Source organism: Colletes gigas, unplaced genomic scaffold, assembly GCF_013123115.1.
Source record: "Colletes gigas isolate AHSC1104 unplaced genomic scaffold, ASM1312311v1 Colletes_gigas_Sc00016, whole genome shotgun sequence".
In the NCBI taxonomy this organism is placed as follows: Eukaryota; Metazoa; Arthropoda; class Insecta; order Hymenoptera; family Colletidae; genus Colletes; species Colletes gigas.
In genome coordinates, this window is record NW_025106645.1 from 4,754,086 (window position 1) to 4,767,553 (window position 13,468).

The 13,468-nt window shown below is 35.0% G+C and overlaps 3 protein-coding genes across 3 annotated transcripts; 1 reads left to right on the forward strand and 2 right to left on the reverse strand.

Moving 5' to 3' along the window:
• The first annotated feature begins 4,018 nt into the window (after window positions 1–4,018).
• LOC122400095 (facilitated trehalose transporter Tret1-like) lies at window positions 4,019–7,124 on the forward strand. The gene is made up of 3 exons (XM_043401332.1): window positions 4,019–4,162; window positions 4,612–4,874; window positions 5,510–7,124. Exons 1-3 carry the CDS (start codon window positions 4,084–4,086, stop codon window positions 6,569–6,571), a joined length of 1,404 nt encoding a protein of 467 aa, XP_043257267.1. The 5' UTR covers window positions 4,019–4,083; the 3' UTR covers window positions 6,572–7,124.
• A 353-nt stretch (window positions 7,125–7,477) lies between these two features.
• On the reverse strand, window positions 7,478–8,805 carry LOC122400256 (outer dense fiber protein 3-like). Its single transcript, XM_043401610.1, has 4 exons — window positions 8,724–8,805; window positions 8,449–8,643; window positions 8,151–8,301; window positions 7,478–7,724 (listed from the first exon to the last, which is right to left on the reverse strand). Exons 1-4 carry the CDS (start codon window positions 8,803–8,805, stop codon window positions 7,478–7,480), a joined length of 675 nt encoding a protein of 224 aa, XP_043257545.1.
• Window positions 8,806–9,292: 487 nt separating this feature from the next.
• Window positions 9,293–10,503, reverse strand: LOC122400098 (outer dense fiber protein 3-B-like). Its single transcript, XM_043401334.1, has 4 exons — window positions 10,455–10,503; window positions 10,049–10,261; window positions 9,688–9,892; window positions 9,293–9,548 (listed from the first exon to the last, which is right to left on the reverse strand). Exons 1-4 carry the CDS (start codon window positions 10,501–10,503, stop codon window positions 9,293–9,295), a joined length of 723 nt encoding a protein of 240 aa, XP_043257269.1.
• Between the last annotated feature and the right edge of the window lie 2,965 nt (window positions 10,504–13,468).

The following is a 13,468-nucleotide window of genomic DNA, read 5'->3' on the forward strand; positions in this document are numbered from 1 at the left end:
TACGAAAAAAAGTCTCAATTTCTGGACGAAAGAAAAGAAGTCCAGGAACCTTTCTCCTTTCAATTCGTATTCTTATTTCAAATTGTCCTTCTCCTTCTCCCCTGTCTCTCCTTCTTATTCCTACATTTTTCCTCGATCTATGTCACCCTGTTTTCTCTCCGGTCTGTATGCTTACGCGTTCAACTCCCTTTTCATCTTACCAGCCGCCGCTGTCCCTTTCTCTACTTTCCTTTTACGATTGTCGAGACGATGACGCGAGACGTGATAAAGAAGCCCAGGACGCGCACGAAAGAAAATGACGTGGTCGGTATAATGGAAAGCTGCCGATGCCCTCGAGGGTGTGTACGCGGCTTACACAGAGGGTTTGCAAAGGTGGATTATCTTCAGCCGGATAAATGATGGAGATAGACCGAGCAGCTTGCATTTCATAGTAAAAGAAATACCATAAGAACACCACCGAATACCGACAAACATTCTAAGAAATTTATGCATTCCTGCTTCTACAAAATTAATCAATTTTATTCAACGTCTGCCACGCGAGGGATACTATTGTAATATTTAATCTCAATTTGATTACCTTCGACAAAGAACGAGAAACGATAACTAATCTAATTTATATATTCAACATCAGATTCGGGCATATTTTATTCAGATAACATCTCAAATAAATTCTTCGATACGTTTCCAATCCAATAATTTTATTTTATAAATCCAATTACCGTGGAAAATATTTATTTATTTATACATTTATTATACGGTTAAAAACCCATTAGTGTGCAAGAGAAAATATAATATTTTTAAATATTATAAAATATTTTAAATGGCAAATAATATGTTGAATAGTTGTCAGCTTATATACGCGAGAAATATTATCGATATCCATAAATACCAAGATAAAATCAGCTCTCTTGTTCACCCCATATCTGTGAGTGACTTTTCGTCATAGTAAATATTTTCAAATTCGAACCTTCTCCACGTACGCAAACATTGCATCCTACCAGCAAAACGCTGTGTCATCCGTGCTCTATGAACCCTACGTCATCCTAGCCTTCGTGTCCTACGAAACATCCTAAATCTCGACCTATCCTATCATCCCCACTCAACTTTCGAGATCCTTGAAAAATCGGTGCATTTCTTCGGTTCCCTTATTTTTCGCTCAAACCTTAATCAGTGTGCATTGTGCAATGAACTGTGAATGCGTTCCAAGAAGTAAAATTGTTAAATCTATGCAAGTGTTTTGTTTTGCCTAATAAGAAATCACCGTCTCTCAACATCCAATGATCGTGTAAGCTTGTTTTATTTTCTTGTAATATTTGATTTCTATCTTGCTTCCTGCGATTTTATATATATTTTTTTCTGAACTACCGGTTGACTTCGAAACGATTTTTAAAATTTCCGATCAACCGTATATTCTAATATATTTACATTTGCATTGACTCTTTTTGGATCGTGTGTTTCGAGTTCGTAATAAGGTGTTTGCAATTTGAAATTATCTTTATTTCTTTTTTGTAATGAATCGTTAGAAACATGAATTTCATTCAGATATTTGCTAAAATTTATTGTAATTACTTATTATTATTACTATTATTACAATAGATATCAAATTCTAAGTCATATTTTGTTGTTTAGAAGCAGAAGATTGAGAAAACTTTTTAATCGCAAATAGTCTATTACAAAGTTTTCTTTTTTAAGATTTTAGAACGTTCAAACTTCAGTCTGCTCGAAACGTTTTAATTTGTTCTTAGAATAGACTGTTTTATCTCGGTTTGAAGCTCACGTGTATCGCCTGATGAGGTTAGCGAACGAGAGGCCTAATCTTCATAAACGATGTCGCGCGCTAATTGCTATGACAACCACTAAAACAAACAAAAAATTTGTATGTTCACGATTAAATAGGGATCAAACGGAATCGTATTCTGATTATTTCTAGTTACACGTTCCTAGAATCTTTTCTGAGAAGCCTTAAGCTAGATATGGTTAAAAATAATTAAACAAAGTCGCGTTAAAACTTATTAAACTTCTATTAGATATGATATTCTCCTAAATATATATATATAAAAATCTAGTTATTTTACTTTTTATTACTGGAGGAATTGAATACGTAACTCCATATTTATCGAAATATACAGCGTGTTTCAAAACAACGAGACAATCCGAAACATACAAGTTCCTTGTACGAAAAGAAATCGAAAAATCCTTTAAATGAACATAAATATCGTGAAGGGATTATTCAGTACGTTCTATCGAGGGACAAGCGCGACGTTTTAACGAGGAAGTACCGTATTTGACATAATTATTTTAAATAAAAAAATCACAAGGTTACCATTTACTATTTTGTATAAAATGATTACTATCGATCATCTAAATCTCCGGATTCATCTTCAATACCACTCTAAACTTCTTTACAAAGTTTGAAGTATCATAACACAAAATAAAAAATAATTTCCTATCTGGAAAAAGAAGTAAATACAGAAAATCGTGCACCTTGGTTCAAAACATTTTTTAACGCTGGGAATATTTTACGAATGACATAATTTACGATCCTGTACGATAGAAATACACATTTTTAAACCTGAAATTTGAAACAGAGTGTATAAAAAATAAATGGAAGCTGTTTAATCTGACGTCTGGGAGCAAATCAAAAAGATAATATTTGAAGAAATGTCGAAATTTGTGTGACACCTATAAACGAACTTGGCATTCATACATTACGATTACAACACTGTTTTACCGTCTATCATTTAATTCTGCGGTTACGTAATATTAGGCGTGTACCAAAACTCACACTGCGCACACTGAAACCGTATATAAATGTTCCGCTGCTTCTAAAAACACTTGTCACGTTATCGTACGAAGCTTCTATATTTTCAACCAAAGAAGACAAATTTTGTTCTACGATCGACACATTACTAAATTACAACTATTACGCATAACAGATACATTATGGATATTCCCTTTCAGCTTAGTTGAATTTGAATTATGATAATAAGTGGTACAGTAGCAACTTGAAACGAATCTTATTTTACCAACGCTCCATTCAAGCTTGAACGCGTGAATGTATTTTCAAAATAGTCCATCGTGTGCTTACAGAAGAGCTTATGTTTGCTCTTGTAATTACGAAAGAATAATAAACGTAAGATAAGAATTTGAAAGGTAAAGAAAAAGTAGAGAAGTGGTGTGGGGTAAGGCAATATAATTTGGTCACGTGTATGTAAAAATGATGGTCCAAGATTAAAATGTATCACAGAATTGCCTTCAGGTAGTATGTACGCTTTTTCGCTTATTTTTTGGAAACTGAAATACCTTTTCGAAATAGAATAGAACGAAAAGTTTGATACTAAGAAGCTTGTACGAAGTGTGACAAAAAAAAAGTGCAATTTTTAATTACTTAAAGAAATTTGTAATTATTTTTGCTATAATATTGCTATTTTCGTAATAATACGCTTGTGCCAACGTTTCTTTCAGGTTTCAAAACGTTTCTGGAATTCACTTTGTGGTATGGTATTTATCGGAGTCCGCCATTGTGAGATTTAGCATTTTTTATCTTTTAAAAATAGTATTAGAGTATTATTATTTATTCTAAACCTTCTTCAGGAATAGCTGTCAAAAATATTTGTTGTATTTATCAATTTTAAGTATTTATGATACAATGTTATTGGTGAAATACTGAATTGATACAAATATACATAATTCCACCCTTGTAGGGATAAAATGTTTTCCCCAATTATTCTTTCTGCAAATGTATTGATAAACATAAACTGGCAAAAACTTCGCAGCTGCTCCTTATCAAGACTCAACTAAGCGCCACCGAGAATAATTTTATTTAACGATACGTAAGAAGAAGCGAATCTGTCAACGATGGATACTCGTTTCTCGTACATCTAAGCCTATGTGTCGTTATAAATTTAACGATAAGTAAGTTTCACATCTGATTTACGTATTCTGATATCAAGCTGTTATCTGATATAATCATCAAGTAGAGTTGCAGATCGCGTTTACTTGATTTAGTTCAGTTGCAGATAGATACTCGTTGTAAAGTAAGAAGCTGTGCTTGAGCTGTACGGGAGCCCAAAAATTTTTGAAATGGGCACGGACGTAGAAAAAGTCAAATACGCATCGCCGGACGGCTCAAAAACGTGGGAGTATTTGACTATTTTCACATGTAATTATAATATTATCTTACCAAACAAATATTTTTCACGTCGAACGATATGAAACAAAGCTGGATTGTGATATTTAAAAATGTGTAATTACATTTAAGAAGGTATTCTACTGTATTAATCATTCTACCGCAAACCTTTGGAAAAATCGATCTTCTTGTTACATTTTGTTAAAAAATATGATTTGAAAAATATATGTGCTAAATCCAATTGTCCAAACTCCTCGTGTCTTTCATAGTTTTTTAGTGTATGATAATAATAAAAAACTTTTTATGATACTACATTATAGCCTGTACTAAAATCGATCGAATGTCTCGTTCCTACTAGACTTTTAAAATTCTAAAAAGCATTCGAAAATTAATAATTACGCTTTAAAGTGTTACTCATTTTGTTTCTCATCGTTTGACCACAGTGATCGATAAATTTACCGCGATTAATCTTATTCGTTTAGGTTCCCTGATGGCAAGTTCCATGGGCTTCATCATAGGATGGAATTCACCAAGCATCGTAATACTAATGGATAAAGAATCACCCATTCCAGTCACAGCATCGAGTGTTTCAACTTTAGTAGCTACTGTATCTATTGGTAACACGGTGGCACCGCTAATTAACATTTTCGTGGCTGACAAGATTGGCAGGAAGAACACTGTGCTGCTCAGTGCTTTACCGCTTTTAGTCAGCTGGAGTTTAATTACAATTGCCACGTCTATTTGGGTAAGACACATTTATACACATACGCACATCCTTAACTTCTTTAAACTTCTTGGACACCCGTTGTACATAGGAAGTACAATAGAAACAGATTCGAGACATAAAAATAAGAAAAAGAATTCGTATAAACATATATCAGACATGATCTTACTTACTTAACAGCACAACTTGACATTGGTCCATCATTTTTCCTATTTAAGAGTCATGAGATCAAGCGAATTTATAAACAATAACATCTTGGAGTAGAAAGTACATGTACTACTATCGATTATGTAAGACACTTGAAGCAAGCTTATTTAACATATTTGGAAAACCAGTTTGTTTGAGATAAATAAAAAGTTAACCGAAAAAATTGAAACAAATGAAATTAATGATTCTGAAATAATCAGAAGCAAAGATAACTATATTGATACTAAAAATCTGATTTGACTATTAATAAATGTACATTAAAAGTTCAATAGAAGGATCGAGAATTAATTTGTAGAGCTTATCAGTACCGGAAAGTTCGATTTCGATGATGAGTCCCCCATTCTAAATAATTACAATTACTCTATAAACTACTAATCCGAGAGTTAAAATAATTTTACTTAATTTCCCTGTTGCCGGGCACAATGATCGATAACCACCTTCTGTTGCAGGAACTGTACGTGGCAAGATTTCTGGCTGGAATTGCGATGGGCCTGTTTATTTGCGTTGTACCGATCTACATAGGCGAAGTATCGTCAACGGATACACGGGGTGCCGCGAACTCTCTGCTAGGCGTCACATACAATATGGGTATCCTCGTAACGTTCATAGCTGCGCCGCAGTTCACGTTATCCTTTATGGCCGGGATTCTCTTGGTCGCCAGCATCGGTTTCGTCATCTCCTTTTGGTTTATGCCGGAATCGCCGTATTTCTTGGTGATGAAGAACAGAATGGATCAGGCGGAAGAAGTGCTGGAAAAGCTGCGCGGCAAAACCAACGTTTCCGACGAGATGCAAACGATCGTCACCACCCTATCGAAGAAGGGGGAGGAAGTAGTGAGGAGCGGTACCCTGAAAGATATTTTCACATCCCGTGGAAACTTTCGTGCTTTCGTCATCATCATGCTGTTCACCGTGACGCATAATTTCGGTGGTTTCTTCCCGATTATTATATACGGTCAATTAATATTCAAGTCGGCCAGCAACCTGATGACCGATTACACGATGAACGTTATCATCGGCGTGACGCAAGTGGTCTCCTCGCTTGTAACGATTTTCCTGGTGGACAAACTTGGCCGGAAGCCGCTGGTAATCGTATCCGGCGGGATCGCTGCCATATGCAATCTCGTGATAGGTGTATTCTTTTACGCGAAGGAATACATGAATCTGAACGTGGAAACGTTCTCGTTGGCGCCGTTCATAGCTGCCATACTGTTGGTCTTCACTTTCACTTGCGGTCTGGTCTGTCTACAGATCATCCTGATGTCGGAGATCTTCGCCACGGAGATCAAGGCGATCGCCACGTGTCTCGTGGGCGTGCTTAGCGGTGTCCTGGCCACCGTTGGCTGTAAACTTTACATATGGGTCGCCATAAGTTTGGGTTATGGTCATTCGCTTCCGTTCTTGGCGTATTTTGTTGTTGTGGCAGTCTGCACGGTGGTAATCTACTATATTACACCCGAAACGAAAGGCAAAACGTTTATAGAAATTCAAAGGAAACTAAATAAGGGTTGATTAGCGTAGCTTCTTTTGAATTTGACATCGCGCGTGCGTGCAGAGAGTATTCTGTATGCTCTGCTGAGAAAACAAATCGTCGTTGTTCACAAATATAATTGTATACAGTAATTTCTCGTCTCAAAATAGAATGTTATTAAGGTTCATTAAGAGAGCGAATTATTTTTAATTATTATATATACGTTTGAGAGTTTTTTAGAAACGATTTAGGTGAATCGATCTTGAAACGAGGAATTATCGTGAATGGAAGGCTGACAGCATTTTGTATAAAATTAAGTGCTTGAAAAATGAATGTTCTCATCGGTAATAACAGTCTAAATTGCGAGCGAAAATAATGCCGTGAAAGGCATATGATGTTCAAAAAAAAAATAGCGATAATGGTTTGGCGATTACTTTTATAGCACAAATTATAAACTATTTAATTCCGTAATTTAAGGCTCGTATATTCCGTAAATTTTTTGTTATAAATGACGTATGAATGTATGAAAATTCTTGTTCGAAATGTCTCGTCTTGTCGATGCAGCTTAAAAGGACCTGAGTTTTCGTTTTAAGTTAAGAGAGAAGAATTTGTAAACTTTGTACAAAAATTCCGATGTAATGTAAATAAAGAATACTATTGTATGAAATTGTTTAACGAGTTTAACTTGAATATCAGTATATCCTAAAATTTGTTCTCAAACAATTGATTTTATTATTATAATCGACTTCAACCGAATTTAAAGAAAAATATTTCCGTCGTTCTCTGAGATTGTGGTTAATTTAACTTTAAAAAAGTTTCACTTTTCATTTTTCTATACGCGAGTAAAAAATTATCGCCCAACGCAAAAATCGAGATATTAAACTGACAATGTAATCGTTACCTTTTTGTATATTTCAAATGTTACACGTTTCATAGTTACTTATGTTTTAACATTGGTCGTCGCATTCGACAATATAAGGAGGAGCACATTCGCTATGTTTGACACCGAAAGAGAATATGGGGGTTGCTTTGGGAGGTTTGACAAGATACTTTGGACCTGGACTGCGACAAATTGCTTTTTCAGCTCTTCTATCAGTTATGCTATAAATTGGTGCCCTTGGTGTGACCAAATGTATACTGTAAGGACGAGGACCTGGCACGGGATCACATTTTAGAGCGGGTATACGATGCCCCCTAAAATGCACATATTAAACTCTTATTAAATAATTAAAATCATTTTTTAAGATTGCTTATAGAGGAATGATCCTTTATAAATACAAATGGGAATATTCTAGACTCTAGTATATTAGCCCTTTACACTTGACTGGTTCCTTTAAGAGTCAATAATGAGTATTATTAAATAAAAGGACATTTTTTTATATTTTAAATATACCTTCTTGTACCTTAATAAAGTTTGCTTGTACCAATATTTTTCGAGTACAAAATTCATGAAAATTACTAGAACTGTTAGATTATAATACGACAAAGGAAGTTGTGGAAATGTGGCCATCTTCTAACAAATAGTGACGTATTAGATATAGAAATTAATAAAACCACAAATAACTATAATAACGCGACTAGATAAACACGTTATGTGCAATGAAAAAAAATAATGCGTACATAGAAAATGCTGGGCTCTCATTAGGTAGCGGTACATAATAAGGCCCAGGTGTGGCGCAACCGCCTCTGTGTTTAGTTCTGGATTTGATTGAGAATGCTGGGGCTTTCGGAACTGGTAAAATATATTTCGGGCCAGGTCCACAGGAGGTATCTACGAAACAAAAATTGTAGTTGGAAAAACTGGAGATTAGCTAACTTTTAAATATTGATCATTAAGATAAAAATATTAGAAGAAATAGTTTTGTGTAACTAATAATACTATTGTACAAATAATAAGTAAAAACAAAATGGGGCGTACCAAAAGTTTTTCCAACTAATCCAAACGAGAAACCTTCACGTTTAGGTTCCTTTATCAAATACTTTGGTCCTGGTCCTAAACATTCTTGTAAAGTAAGAAGTCTTGTACCGAATGTATACGCTGGATTCCGATATCTAGAAATACAATGTTCTTGAAAACCCACGAGTGTCTTGAGCCTATATTTTGGACCAGGACCTTACAAACAAATATATATAGTTTAAAATTAGATTTGTCCTATTTTCTTCGCGCTACGATAATCATATTTAATTATTTACTTCTAAGTCCACATATGACATTTACTATCGGCTTCCCTGGTTTAGTGTCTGATTGTGGTCCCGGTTTCGGTTTTGATGACATGTTTGTGCTTGATAATTTACATTTCTTTGACTATTGAATTAATTTAAAATTTTTGATGTTATTTGTACGCCATTATTTTAGATAGAAACGGTTGTTTGTTGAAATTCATGAACATATCTGTGATTTGGAAACGTTCACGCATATACGAGGTGTTCCACAAAATTTTCGTTAAGCCAAAACTTAGAATGTACAGTCCACCAAGATCTACCGCCAAAATTTTTCGAAAACCAAATAAAACAATGTTGAAATACTTGTAATAGATTTTCTACAATAACTTTTCATTTGATGAAACATATACGTTTCTTCTGATGCTTTCATTTGACTCGACTGTACATGATAAATCCTGACAACTCTATAAAAATAATTTACACGAGTCGTAACAATGTATAAATTTATATTTTAAACATATAAACTAAGTTACACACATATAAAATTGCTTTACGAAGATGCAATACATTTGTCAGCCGTTCAAAAAGCTGTGTACACATTAATCTTCGTCTAATTCTGTGATAGGTAGTCCAGCGCATTCGCTGTGTCTGATACCGAAAGAGTACATCGGTGCTTGTCTTCCAACGAACTCGGGATAGTATTTTGGCCCTGGACTAAAATCTATATCTGGTAAATCGTGTCTCCACTTTAATCCAAATGCTGGAGAACTACGTTTCACAACATCAATGTTAATGTTTGTATAAGCTGCTGGACCAGGGCCAATGTCTTCTTGTCTCAGTTCATGATAACCACCTCTATAGCAACGAAATGTAATTGTAAAGAATGCATTTCATATCAAAATTCCTCCTTAATAAATATTCTATATTTAATTCGTTATGCGTATAAAAATGTGTCTCGAACACAGATTATTTAACGCAAATTCTAAATACGTACATCGAAAATGCACCCACAGCTCTTTTGTCCGGAATCTTGGGCCCTATACATGTTGGTAAAGTATATGCATTTGGGCCAGGACCAGTATCGCTAATTTTCGTTCTACTTCTAGATTTAATTGTATAAGCTGGAGGTCTGATATTGTGATTCATCGGTGGGCACTTTTCTGGGTAATGTGCTCCTGGCCCTGGGCCTAAATCTCTTACTAAAAAGTATAGCGAATATCATAAGTATAGCCTGATAATGTTTATTATTATACATACCAACTACATATACGAAATTGTGCTCGAATTAAATAATATAAAGAAATGAAAATAGTGATTTAATTTAAGAAATTTCGAAACGCAAAAAGAACACCTACTGCTGAAAGGTTCTCTGGTAGCTATTGTATATGCTGGTGATTTGTCTAATCCATAATTTGTTAATTTAGAAACATTATATTTTGGTCCAGGACCAACGCTTGGTATAAAAATTTTGGTACGATGACGTATACTATATGCTGGATGCCTTTGTCGAGACGGACAATGATCTTCATAACCAACTAAAGGCCGTAATTTGTAAACTGGACCAGGACCTACATACATGGACATATTTTTACACTATCGAAAACCATTGGTTGGTATTTAAAATTAATAATGTTATTGTATGTACTGAAGTAAACAATTAACCTTCCTTATTTTGTCAAATAAATTATCCTAACCAACGTCGAGAATAAAAAGGATTATTGCACAAAAGTAATAAATATAATTTTCTGGACGAATTCTTACCCCTTATCATGCAACTTAATATCTTTGGTTCGTTCTCTTTGTTCTCCATTTTCTATAGTGTAAAATAGTATTAAAAACGATACAAAAACGATACAAAAACGGCACAAAAATTACATAAAAATGACATAAAAAGTAATCAAACACAAGAATGGAAGTGATTAATAGTCTGAAACTTTAGGAACAATATTCAGAGCATTTACAGTACTTCACGTTACATTCGGAATGGACACTTACAAAATGAAGTTCACGTCAAATGAAAAATATCAGCTGTAACCATATTGATACGCGATAGAATTAATCAATTAAACATTACTGTCATCTATGCATTCATATCTGCAAAATTTTCTTAGTTTCTCTTAGTTATACATAAACGATAGTAGGAAACATTTCTACATATATTTAAGAAGATTGCTAGTAAAGTAATATTTATTATTATTAATCGTTCACATGATATTACGTAATAAATGAATTAATAAACATTCAACGCGATATTTATGAAAAGCAAACGCGAAAAATAGGAATTCGCAACTCTATTTTTAATGGAAATATATTTATGTTTCGCGACGCTGATGCAAATCGCGTTTTGCCCAAAAATGATGGACCAGATGCTGGTGTCTTCCATGATGGATGCAAATACAGATGCAATAAATAAACTAACTACTGCAAACTACTGTTAACTACAATATAGTGGCACATATGGGGATGAAGCTAGACATTTCAAATAACGCAACGCTAAGGGGCAAACAACGCGATCAATCAAAATCGCAACGCTAATTTACAATAGAAAAAATTCCAAACGCGACTTGCAAGAATAAAAGCAACCGCGAATGGTAATTATTCGCAACGCTACCCTGAAAAGCAAACGCGAAAAATAGTAATTCGCAACTCTAATAGCAATCGCGATTATCGATCATTCGCGACCCTATCTTTGAAGCAAACTCCCGTTTCCTAAGTTTGCGTAAAAAGAATCGCGAATCGTGTTTAGTCGCAACGCTAACATATCAACGCGATGAATATTAATTCGCGACTCTACGAGCAAACGCGGACATTGTATAGTGTTTGCAACTCTAACTTTAATCAGGGGTTCATGGTACATGTAAATGCACATGTACTGGCCACTAAATGAACTAACTACTTCTACTGCTACAGTTAGGGTAGAATTTGGGCATTGAAAATATCGCAACGCTAATTTATAGTATGAAAATTGCAAACGCGGTTGATATTCGTTATATGCAAAAAAGAGTAAGAAAGCAACGCGAATAGTAGTAATTCGCAAATCTAATAGCAATCGCGTTTACTGATTATTCGCAACGCTATTTTAAAAGCAAACTCCCGGTGCCTAAGTTTGCAAAAACACAACCGCGAATGGTAATTATTCGCAACGCTACCCTGAAAAGCAAACGCGAAAAATAGGAATTCGCAACTCTATTTTTAATGGAAATATATTTATGTTTCACGACGCTAATGCAAATTGCGTTTTACCTAAAAATGATGGACCAGATGCTGGTGTCTTCCATGATGGATGCAAATACAGATGCAATAAATAAACTAACTACTGCAAACTACTGTTAACTACAATATAGTGGCACATATGGGGATGAAGCTAGACATTTCAAATAACGCAACGCTAAGGGGCAAACAACGCGATCAATCAAAATCGCAACGCTAATTTACAATAGAAAAAATTCCAAACGCGACTTGAAAGAATAAAAGCAACCGCGAATGGTAATTATTCGCAACGCTACCCTGAAAAGCAAACGCGAAAAATAGTAATTCGCAACTCTAATAGCAATCGCGATTATCGATCATTCGCGACCCTATCTTTGAAGCAAACTCCCGTTTCCTAAGTTTGCGTAAAAAGAATCGAGAATCGTGTTTAGTCGCAACGCTAACATATCAACGCGATGAATATTAATTCGCGACTCTACGAGCAAACGCGGACATTGTATAGTGTTTGCAACTCTAACTTTAATCAGGGGTTCATGGTACATGTAAATGCACATGTACTGGCCACTAAATGAACTAACTACTTCTACTGCTACAGTTAGGGTAGAATTTGGGCATTGAAAATATCGCAACGCTAATTTATAGTATGAAAATTGCAAACGCGGTTGATATTCGTTATATGCAAAAAAGAGTAAGAAAGCAACGCGAATAGTAGTAATTCGCAAATCTAATAGCAATCGCGTTTACTGATTATTCGCAACGCTATTTTAAAAGCAAACTCCCGGTGCCTAAGTTTGCAAAAACACAACCGCGAATGGTAATTATTCGCAACGCTACCCTGAAAAGCAAACGCGAAAAATAGGAATTCGCAACTCTATTTTTAATGGAAATATATTTATGTTTCACGACGCTAATGCAAATTGCGTTTTACCTAAAAATGATGGACCAGATGCTGGTGTCTTCCATGATGGATGCAAATACAGATGCAATAAATAAACTAACTACTGCAAACTACTGTTAACTACAATATAGTGGCACATATGGGGATGAAGCTTGACATTTCAAATAACGCAACGCTAAGGGGCAAACAACGCGATCAATCAAAATCGCAACGCTAATTTACAATAGAAAAAATTCCAAACGCGACTTGCAAGAATAAAAGCAACCGCGAATGGTAATTATTCGCAACGCTACCCTGAAAAGCAAACGCGAAAAATAGTAATTCGCAACTCTAATAGCAATCGCGATTATCGATCATTCGCGACCCTATCTTTGAAGCAAACTCCCGTTTCCTAAGTTTGCGTAAAAAGAATCGCGAATCGTGTTTAGTCGCAACGCTAACATATCAACGCGATGAATATTAATTCGCGACTCTACGAGCAAACGCGGACATTGTATAGTGTTTGCAACTCTAACTTTAATCAGGGGTTCATGGTACATGTAAATGCACATGTACTGGCCACTAAATGAACTAACTACTTCTACTGCTACAGTTAGGGTAGAATTTGGGCATTGAAAATATCGCAACGCTAATTTATAGTATGAAAATTGCAAACGCGGTTGATATT